This window comes from Caenorhabditis briggsae (assembly GCF_000004555.2).
Source record: "Caenorhabditis briggsae complete genome, chrX, whole genome shotgun sequence".
In the NCBI taxonomy this organism is placed as follows: Eukaryota; Metazoa; Nematoda; class Chromadorea; order Rhabditida; family Rhabditidae; genus Caenorhabditis; species Caenorhabditis briggsae.
Genome location: NC_013491.2, coordinates 1,176,101 through 1,187,299, shown reverse-complemented (window position 1 = coordinate 1,187,299; position 11,199 = coordinate 1,176,101). Strand labels below are relative to the sequence as shown.

Sequence of the window (11,199 nt, the reverse complement as noted above, 5' to 3'; positions counted from 1 at the left end):
GGACAGGAGATTTTTCGTAGGATTTTTGTAGCTAGGGCATGCATTCTACCGTGACGGTGTACAAAGCTTAATGTCACTCTGCGTACAGCTGTCGTCCTCGCCTTTATGTATGCAATCGGGCGGAAGCTTTCTCTTTTCCCGCGTGGCTCAGTCGGTAGCGGCGCCGCACCCTCAATCATCGCCCCCACAAGTTCAACTCCTTGAGAGTCATATTTAAAAGGAATTTCGAGAACATTATTTTTTTCATGTCCTCCCACCTTTAAAATGTTTTGAAACTTTAGAATTTTTGTGATTTTTCAACTATTGACAAATGTTCTGAAAAAATCAGAGATGATCAAACAAGTTCGACCTGTTTTGCGGCTCACATTTTCCATCGTTCCAGTGAGATACATCGGTGGTTCAGTGGTAGAATGCTCGCCTGCCACGCGGACGGCCCGGGTTCGATTCCCGGCTTTTCCCGCCCGGAGCCTCTCTCCAACAAGAGATTTTGATCTTTCATGCTAGACCACCGAGGTGTTAGATCACAAAGACGCGACGTTAACGACATTACGAGACGTCTTCAGTAGAATCATGGACCCCGTAGATGTCCCACCTTCGAACGCTCGCCAAGACGATACGAGAAAAGACACTAACGACGTGACGCAGAATAGTACTACAAGAGGCGAGTGGACGCCGAAGACGTAGTCACTCAGTTCTTCAGTGTCAATTGGACCAATGGGCAACTAATTTTAAATTTCGTTGTGTCTTTTTTTTCTCTAAAGCCGTGTGCTAAATCGCACTCTTCTGATGGTGATTCACCGGGGAATGTGCATTGCATCTCCCGCAATCACTTTCTTCTATTAAATTCTTTATCATGTAACCAGTATAAAAGCTCCTCTATTGTACCATTCTATATCGTTCAATAAACCAATGTAGCTTCTAAAACACAAGTGAAGAAGGAAACGATTCTGATATTCAGAATTTACCCGGACGGTTTGGAATTTTTTCACTGCCTACGGAAATCGATTGAGTTTCTTGAATTGAATGATTGCTGTACGAAAAAAAAACAGAACATCTTGATGAGTTTTAAAAAAAAGTTCAATTCCACAGCCTAACATGTCCTTTGGAACAATTTCCCAGCCCCCATGTCCTCTTTTTGAAATTCCACAATTTTGCAAATCTCGTGTTCTCAAAACCCCCTTATGCTGCATAATCATATCATTCGTTTCTGAAATTAAGTGAAGCAGAACAAAAAAGAGTTTTTTCGAGAAGATTCTTGGTTTTCACGTGACAAATTGCTATGGTGAAGATTGTGTTCAAGGAATCCCATGAAGCACATGATTTGTGTTTAGACGGTTCTGAAATTATGATTTCGAGCGTGTTGTCTGTTATAACTATACGATAGTGATCCCAGGAGCATTCGACTGGTATGATTTCAGAGAACTCAACATCACGAGAAAATTCTGAACAGTGAGAAAAAATATGATAGTACAAAAAAGAATTAAACGTCAAAACGCCTGGAAAACTTTAAAATGAAAATGTCATCTTTTGATTTCATGAATGGAGACGGTCAAGAAAAAGTTATACAGAAAGATCTTTAACATGTTGAAAAATATATTGGAAAAATTGAACTTTTTGCTCGCGATCTCCATAGTAATGAAAATGTGATGTTAATTTTGTCTAGGATTAACAGCAAATTTTCGTTCTAGTATGATAACGCTTTATTAGACAATTTTCTTCCGACCATAAACTTTTCGGATACTTTTTTTCTGATTTCAGAATTCAATATTTGTTTCTGACCCACAGCGATGACCCTTAGTGAAATACTATCCAGAAAAGTTTTTGAAATTGATTCCACATTTCACGTTCTTGCTTGAAATTAATTGTGCTTCTTTTGCACGCTTGCAACGAGTTTGTAAAAGTATATTTCACAGTTTTTACCTCAAAACATTCAATTTGATTACATCCACGTTTCGCTTTTTTTTTAAACATAATACCCATCCCAATACCCTTTTAACCTCTATACAAAAACTTGTATTATCTTCAAATCTGCATTTAATCCCTCGCTTCTGATAAACTATGAAAGAGAATTACTGAAAGATGCTCACTCAAGCAAATATGGGCGGAGCTTCAGAACCGAGGTAGCCATCCCTTTTTGTTTCATTTATCAACCTCACTTGTGAGCGCCTGTTGCGTTCCTCACACGGCTCTTACCTTCGCCAAAATATGTCGGACACTCATGCCAATGTCGCTACTTCTGTTGTTCAATTGGTCCCGCCAGTATCAACACCATTGGTCCCAGCTATTAATTTGTCTTCGGTCGAGGCAGCCACCGGAGCTACTAATGTTACAGCATGTTCTAATTTCTGGTAAGTATAAAACTATTGAGACAGGCCTTGGAAATATTTTTGAACAACCGATTTTTATATAATTTCAACATGCATTTAGGGAAAAATCGTTTTCGAGTCCGAGGCAGAGCACAAGGCATATGAAGCCATGGAAACTGCACGGTGAGCTATTTTAAAGGTTTTTTTTTAATTGAATGGTTTTAAAGAGCCGAGTGTGTCTGTGACCGTCGATCTCTGCCAAGCTGCATCTGAATGACGGGGAAAACATCGGAGAGCATCTTCACATCAACATCTTCAAAACCCTTAACATTGGTCTTTTCCTGAGAAAAATGCTGTTTTCTCCCAATAGACTAACTTCTAACCTCAAAAATACCTCCATACTCATTGAAGCATCATTTCAGTATATTTTAATTATACTTTCTCAGAATCCTGTGCATAAATAAAGTTTCAAAGAATTTAAAAAGTCGACTTTGATTCTAAAGATCTTCAATCTCACTGATCTATATGTGTGAACGCTTTTTTGCAATGTGTCCAACTCAAATGCATTCAGACGGAATGCATGCAAAGATGTGAATTTCGTGATTTCCTGATTTCGTTTTTCGAAGAGATTTCATAAATACAAATTTGAAAAAAAAATTAAACGAGGCATACAATTAGCGGAGCAACCAATTAACGAATTTTGTGATTTCTAGTTTGTGAGATGTGCTCTACAGTCGGCTGCTGTAAATTTTACAAAACAAAGTTTGAAAACTTGAGTTCCTGTTCAGTCAACAAATACCGTATTACCAGTATTAGAAAAGCTTCACACTGTCAAGCTTAACCTCAATTATCTCATTTGTTGTGCAAGATATCAAAAATGTGTCAACTGACAAAACCCTTCTAGTATTATGATTAACAATTTGTCAGTTGTCCTTTTTTCATATTTCTGACAGTGACCGAGAAATATTGGAACAAATTTAAATGTTCGGAGCCCTTCTATTACAGGTTTCTTTGTGTTAGTGAATTCTGTGCTTTCCTCTAATCTCCATATTTTCTACAGTTGGGAAAATTTCACGAGACGTTGTTTGATCTTTGAGATAGGTTCAAGTTCACAGCGTTCAGAGGGCTTTATAGTTTTTACGCCGCTAGTATAAAAGATAGAGTTTTGAATTGACTAGAAACAATGAACAATTTCCATCGATCCAATGATGATATTGAAGATGGTTTTTGGGCAGCAATGTTCATAAGCTTTTGATTTCTACTACCCACGTACACAATTTCATAAAAGTTATTGAACGCCGTACCCGGAGATCCCAAATCTAGGATTTCTAGTCCCAGAAAGCAGTCCAAAGTGAAGCCCAAGTTCCCACGATTTCCAACCCGCACAGTCGAAACCATTGCAACCGTACATCCAAGCGCGTCATAACCCGCATTTTCGAAAAAAAAATTTTTCGGTAGCACTGTATTTCACTGTGCGAATTCGAAATCTTGGAAATCGGAGCGTCACTTTAGACTTCTTAGACTTCTAGACTTTCAGAAATTCCAAATTTGTGTTTTTGGATGCTGTATGAGCCTTTCGAGGAGTTGAAATTGCGGGCTTACCGTAGCTAACACATGAGGCACAAAAAATCATTGAAGACTTTCCTGTCTCCCCCTTTAAATCAAATTTAATTTGTTGTTTCTTATTTTAGTTCATTCATGGTGCTTATTTTATATGGGAAATGATGTTTTCCGAAATTGAATACGGCAAACCTGGAAACTGTCTTTGAAAACATGAGAAAACGATTACGTGTTTGTTGTTGTTGTGACATGTGCTACATTTTCTTCTCTTGTCATTTTGTTTTTCATTGCACCTTGCGTTTACGTATACCACAACCCAGCAACATTGGAAGAGAACAGACACAATACGGAATTGCACGTAAGCACCGTCCATCTGTCGAAAATGGGCTAAAGGAGACACGGGTCATTATTATATTGAAACTGGGGAAATTGCCGTCCGTTGGAAGATGCAGACCGGAAAAAAATATCGGGAAACTTTAGTTATGTCCGTATGGAACTCAATTCAGATCAATTTGGGCACATGAGATGCACAGAAATCTTTTCTGGCTTTTTTTTACAGCATTATCTGCATATTAGAAATTTATCAACCTTTCCCATTAACTGGATAAATTTGCAGACGTTAAAGAACGATCTGTCAGTTCTCTGTAAGAATCCAGAAACGCTTGCGCAGCCAACGAGGAAATGCACATCGCATGCGGACCATATCCATGATAAAACAGATACCGTTGCCGAAAATATTGACTCGTGTCGTGGAATGATGAGTCAGAAAAAAACTAGAAAAGGTTGAAAAACTGGGCTAAGGTTGCAATTTCTGTACGGTGACGGATACGACTCCATTTAGCTCGTTACTGAAATCTTTGACAAAGTTATGAGAAGTTCCTTTTTAAAAAAAATTGATTGTTGTCTACAACATAGACGTCATTGGCCAGCTTCGGACCAAACGCTGGTCAAAATTTGTTGAAAAGCCAAACCCCTCAACTTGAGTGAAGAAAATTTAATATCAGTCGGAACACAATAATTTTCTAATGGGAACAATTACAGGTTTCGAGCGGAGACAACCACAATGGAGAATTACCAGCGAAAATACCTAGGGGACGTCCAAAAAAAGAGAACACAACAACTTCTGAACCAGAAACCGCAACGGAGGCTTCTGAAACTACAGAAAGACGTTCATCGCGCACAGTGAAGCCAACTGCGCGCCGTCTACAAGCAGATGAAGGTAAGAATCAAACGCAAGAACCTACTTCATGGCAACACTTTTCAGACGATTCTTTCAAGAAAGCCCACAAAGATCGAGCCACGACCGAAACAAAGAATCCAGTTGGGAGACCACCAAAACAAAAGATTTTGTCGCAAGCCAGCACTAGTCAGGCAATAGATGACAATGGAGCCAAGAAAACAGTTCAAGGAAAAAATCCAGTGGGAAGACCTAGACGAGATCGTAGCCAGGAAGTAGAAAATTGTGAGCTCCCAGGAGAAAACGTTATTCAAAAAAATAACGATTTTACAGATGCAACTTGGAAGAACCAGCAGAAAGAACGATCGAAGCAAAAGAACCCAGTCGGAAGGCCACGAAAGCAAAGCACACAGAGCTTATCCACACAGAATTCAAACAAGTTGATGTCGCCCTATAAACAGAAAACCGTTCCAACGAAAAATCCAGTTGGCAGGCCACCGGGTGCCCGTCAATCAGTAAAAAGTCCCGGGCAAAATCTGAACAAAGAGGAGGTCAAGCCACGTGGGAGGCCAAGGAAGAGGATCCATGCCAAGACTGAGCAACAGGATGACGTTGAAGTTGAATATGAATTTGAAAATGAAGATACTTCAGTGAATGTCACGGATGGTAAGCTAGTGGATAAGAAAAATGGAGAGCTCACTCATGAGAATGACCAGAATGCTGAACAACGTAAAGCGGAAGATGAAGATGAGAAAGATGAAAGAGAGCAAAAAGAGGAGAAGGAGAATAAATGCCGAACAGGCTGTGAGGATAAGCCAGACACACGGCTATTGTTCACACCCGAGGTTTTTCCGGATTTAGGTACATTGAACTTAATTTAATCTTTTTAACTAATTAGAACTTTTCCAGCTGAAAGAGGGAAGAACCCTGAAAGCAAGAGCATTAATATTCTACCACTCCCAAGACCGTTTTCGAGAGACCAAACCCCATTCAGTGAGATTTATGACGAACTGATCGATGATATCAGAAAGGGCCGCAACTGCTTCCCAAATGCTCCACATAAACCATTATTTGACTTTTGCTTGTTTTGCAAGAGCTATCGATGCACTAAAAATCATTATTGGTATGCGTACGCTATCAACAACCGATTGATCAAATCTGGAAAATTCGATAAGGATCCAATCACCAAAGAGTCTGTGCTGAATCTTCTATGTGCATTCAGAGACGAACATTTGCTGGCGGATAGTACGGAGAGGCCAGTGGAGCTTGATTATCGCTTAGAAGACTATACAATCTGGCATAATATCTAAAAACCAAATTCTTGAAAAATCATGACAAACATATTTTCCCAATGATTCACACCCGATTCTCAACAATCATTTTTCATACGGTCTCAATTTGAATTAATTTTGTCTCATATTTTGCTAAAAACGTATAAAATCTTAAACAACACATTCAACTTTTCGGCTATTTTTGATATCATCACTATTCTGAACTGTTCTTCTTTTTTTAGAGTCAATGATCATTTTTCAAATTTATTCAGGCCAACGAAAATATACTGGATATTCGCTGAAAATTATTAACGTTCTCGAGAATAAGAGGCTTACGGATTATTATCACATTTGTTGCAGAATCATTAAAAGTCCAGTATTCCCCTGAAGACGTAGATCAATTCTAAATTGAGTTCAAAATAATTGAGGTTTTGCCGAGTGTTTTCGAATGTTGAAATTTCCTGAATGATCCTAGAAGTCATGTTCATGAACATTTTCTTTGGAAAACTCGTTTTCTTCCATAAACCCAACAGAAATATTTTCAAGAAAAGTTTTTGTGAAAGGTTTTTGCGGGTTTCAGAGTCAGAAAGCAATTTTAAAACTAAATTTTCTCAAAATCAGGAAGCTGAAAAACTACAGATCAAATTTTCAGCTCAATTTTTTCTTGACAAATTTTGAAGAACATAGTTTTCGAGACATAAATCGCCATTAATCCAAAAAATCTAAGACCCGCCTCGTTTTGAGCATTTTTCGGTGTATAGATGCCCGTTAACTTTCCACTCTACCCCTTTCTTCGATCTTCCACTTCCCGAAATATTGTCAGACTCAATTGGAGATTTTCGATTGGTTTACGATATCTGGATCTCGCGAGGGATTTGGAACATTAATACATTAATCTTATTTCCCCTCGCAGTTTTTTCATTCAATTCCATTTATCAATGCATGCTCATCCTTTACCTGTCCTGAGATTATCCTATCTTGTTCTCTAATCTTTTTTGGTCTATAAACAATACGCGTTTGGAGAAACCTTTCCACTTTTCATCCTTTTAATGGGCGTGTCTATACGAAATCTGTACTTATAATTCTTTTAGATCAGGTTGCGGAACCAGTGTTATTCTAAAAATGGCAGCCTCTTCTCGTCCGATTGATCCTCGTGATCTTGTTCCAGATTCTCATGAATTGACGGTTAGTATTATTTTCTTAATTCTGGTTTGGAAAAACGTTATTCCAGGATATCGTGGGTCAAATTGTTGATCGAGAGGGTCAAGGAAACGGAATTGATATGGTGAGTGATGAGTTTTTGAATATCTGAATTGTTTTTTTTTTTGACTGGAATGATTCTTATTTTGAATTTGAATGATTAGATATAAGCTGTTAAGTTTTTTTTCCCCAAATTGTTCAGTGAAAACTTGTTTTTGTGTTTGTTAGACAACATCTTTCGATTGTTTTAGACGAATACATGGCCAATGATCAATTTCCCTCTGTCGGAAGTTATTCATATTTTGCATTTCCAGCAAAATCTAACCGACCAAGAGCAGGCCGCCTACGAAGTCGTCATGCATGCTATTCAAGAAGCACTGTCCGCCTTCAACCCGAACGCCGACGGAGGCGATCAATAGGAATCTCACATTGTCTTAGAGTGTGCTCAAAATCCAGTTTCTCTTTTTTGGTTGTTCTTTTTTTTTGATAAACTATTTTGTACTATTTGAGTCGTTTGTTTGTTTTTAATTGACAAAAACTTCTTGACTTCAATCACCAAAATCATAGTTATTTTTATTATCTGATTTCACTCTATATTGCTTTTATCTTAGTTTTCCAGACAGAAAACATTTCCGAACCCAGACAGCATTTGTTGTTGATTATAAGGTTGAATGTCTGTCTATGGAAATGTGTGGGAAGGTAGAGAATAATTGTTCGTCTAGATAAAATGCTAAAGTTTGTGAAAGGATGAAAATGAACTTTCGGTTCCACCTCGGAGTATAAAAAGTCGAAAGTTTGCTCTCTGCGACTTCCTTTGATAGTGTTATCAGGTGTATTCTACCAGTTGAAACCTTTAGAAAGTGTTTTATTGCAAAGATGTGGATCATCAATATGAAGGTGGCACGCTGCTACGAGCTGAGGTACGGTGACGAAAGCTGTAAAACCTGAACTCCGAAAAAACTCCGCAAAAAACCTCCACTCTCCCCTTCTTTGATGCTTTTCAATTTTGCAGAACCTGTACTCTGTCCTAGTTTTTCAAAAAATCAAATCATTCCCTACTACTCCACAATTTGCAAGAATACTAAAATTTTGCAATAATACTAATCTTGTACAATATTTTGCATTTTTGCCTTCATATGTTATTCCTTCTTTTTTCCCCAATTTGAGACAAGTAGTGTATCTTGTTTTCGATGTCTTCAGTTTTTTTTTCCGTTCTGCAGAGAGAAAAGCAATTTCCTCCTCTTCTGCAATCTTCTTCTGCAAAAGTGACTGCAATAGCGAAAAAGCAACCATGTTTGTAAACAATGTTGATTCTTGAGACTGGTGTCCATGAGGAGTAAATATGTTATGTGAAATGTCTGCCTCATCCCTCTTATCAAAAGCCACGTGAGGAATAAATGTTTTTTGAACATTCACATTTGCAGTTATTTCTTTTCCAAAAAGACTTTTCAAAAACTAAAGCCTTTTTTTCAAATGATGTGGTGCATTTCTCTGTTTTTGACATTCACTCATTTCTTATAATCATATGTATATTTCCTTCAATTTTTTCTTTTGAATCATTTCCTTTTTCGAATTCCAAGAACAAAGAGGCTGCCCATTAATATCTTCTTTCTCCTCCAATCTGCTGTCGTGTTTTGATCTAACACAACAGCAAGATGAATCAGTTACCTTCTGAAAAATTTCAAAAACATCCTATTATGACCCATTTTTTGTAAAACGTCTAGACACGAGAGTTAGTAGGCATTTCTCATTCCCATATTTACTTCCTTTTTCTTATTTTTTTCGTTCTTTATCCTTGTTGTTCTTTGCAACTAGGAAATATAGATGAATTGAATAAAATAAGAAGAAAACAGCTTCTTCATAAATAATAAAGAGCTGGAGTGCGATGCAAACTGCAGTTTGAATGCTACTAATTAGACATCCACCTTGGTTCTGCGCTCTGAAACTAATTCTGTTTTTAAAACCCTCCAGTTCTATTTTTGCACCATTTCTCCACTGAGTCAAACATGTTTCTTAATCATGTTTCGTGCCTCCGAGGGCCCGGTGTTGCAAGACACATTCTGATCCTGAATTGACATAAACTCTAATTACATCAACGAGCCATAAGCGAGTTTCTATTTTTGCCATCCGGGTACACACTATTCCAGGCGCACGTTTTGATTGTTTCTATAGATCGCACATTTCTAGAATATGGATAGATTTGATTGTGTTTTGAGTTTTTGTGATCTCAATGTAAAAATGAAAACAGTTTTCAGGCTTGGAGAATATTTTTTGATTATTAAGTTTATCAAAACCTTAATTTTCACACAGTTATCCCGCTCCTGGGCGTTTCAGAGCCGGCCGTTTCCGAACCAGACACCTTAGAACCCGAAGTTTGAGAAGTTTTCTGCATTTTTGTACAGTGTTTTTTTGCTTTTACATTCGTTTTCATCTACCATCCTCCAAAGAATGATAGGTTTTCACTGAGAAACTTTCAAAAAATCGAAAAAAAAACTGAGATATTCAAAAACAATGTTATAACTAAAAGCATGCAAAATTAAACTCATGTTCGCCGATGAAACTTTTTTTGCGTTTTTTTGGACACCATTTTTTAAAATTTTGAAATTTTTTCAGTTTTTGAAGAGTTTCCGAGTGTCAATTTATCATTATTCAAATACGGTGGACGAAAACGAATGAAAAAGCAAAAAAAAAACAATTTGAAATGAGCAATACTAATATGGTGTGTAAAAAACCCTACGCAAAAACGCAGAACAATTCTGAAACGTCTTGTTCAGAAATGTCGCGTTCTGATGGGTTGGGTTCTGAAATGACGAGTTCTGAAACGTCGGATTTTTTTTTAAAGGTCAGGATCTGTCGGCTGAGCAACTCCTGTCACCGTAGCTCAGCTGGTTGCACCGGGGCACCTCCAACTCTAGGGCTACAAGTTCAATTTCTCAAGCGGCACATATGATCGAAATTTTAAGAAATATAAACATGCCACTTTTTTGTAGTCAAAAATTGCATTTCATTTGTTTTGATGTACTTTTAAAAATAACTATGCTATCTATGTACAGTAAAATTCATTTCATATTCTCCAACAGTTCATTGTTCAAAAAAACATTCTCTCCCTTGAACCGACAATATTTCATTAATGATAAATAAATTCTGAAACTCACATAAGTCACGTTTTCTCAACGTTTTTCTCAATTAGATGTATACGATAGCCAGCTATTAGGTTGGCGGGAAAGTCTTTGTCACTCTGTTTGTTTAATCACTGTTCTCGTATATGGAGGCTGTGTATGATATCGACTCTAGTGAATAACAAGGTGATAAGAACCTTCCATATAAACAAGTCCCCATTTCCTTCCCTGCTCCTCATCTGTAATTGAAACGATATGTTTGTTCCCACTGCTATTCACATCAGACATGTTTTGATTTACCTCTTCCTATCTCACACCACGATGAAGGATTCGGAAACTTTCTTGAAGAATGTGTACAACACACATGCCCCTCACTACAATACTATTCGCAATTGGTTCCATCGTTTCGAAAAAGATGACTTCTCGCTCGATGAAAAGGATCGCTCTGGGAGACCCCGTGAGTTGGATTTGGACATGCTGAAGCACGCATTGCAATCGGATCCATTTCAATCTAGCCGTGAACTAGCTGTCACATTCGGAGTTCACCATAGCACAGTCCTTGAAGG

The 11,199-nt window shown here is 37.7% G+C and overlaps 2 protein-coding genes across 2 annotated transcripts; both read left to right on the top strand.

Moving 5' to 3' along the window:
- Nucleotides 1-2,205: 2,205 nt before the first annotated feature.
- CBG16007 lies at nt 2,206-6,353 on the top strand (the record flags this gene model as incomplete). Its single annotated transcript, XM_045238781.1, has 4 exons — nt 2,206-2,226; nt 4,908-5,085; nt 5,131-5,904; nt 5,953-6,353. 4 exons carry the CDS (start codon nt 2,206-2,208, stop codon nt 6,351-6,353), a joined length of 1,374 nt encoding a protein of 457 aa, XP_045095871.1.
- A 1,083-nt stretch (nt 6,354-7,436) lies between these two features.
- CBG27403 lies at nt 7,437-7,933 on the top strand (the record flags this gene model as incomplete). The annotated part of the gene is made up of 3 exons (XM_045238780.1): nt 7,437-7,499; nt 7,546-7,599; nt 7,766-7,933. The coding sequence occupies 3 exons, from the start codon at nt 7,437-7,439 to the stop codon at nt 7,931-7,933; spliced, it is 285 nt and encodes a 94-aa protein (XP_045099770.1).
- Between the last annotated feature and the right edge of the window lie 3,266 nt (nt 7,934-11,199).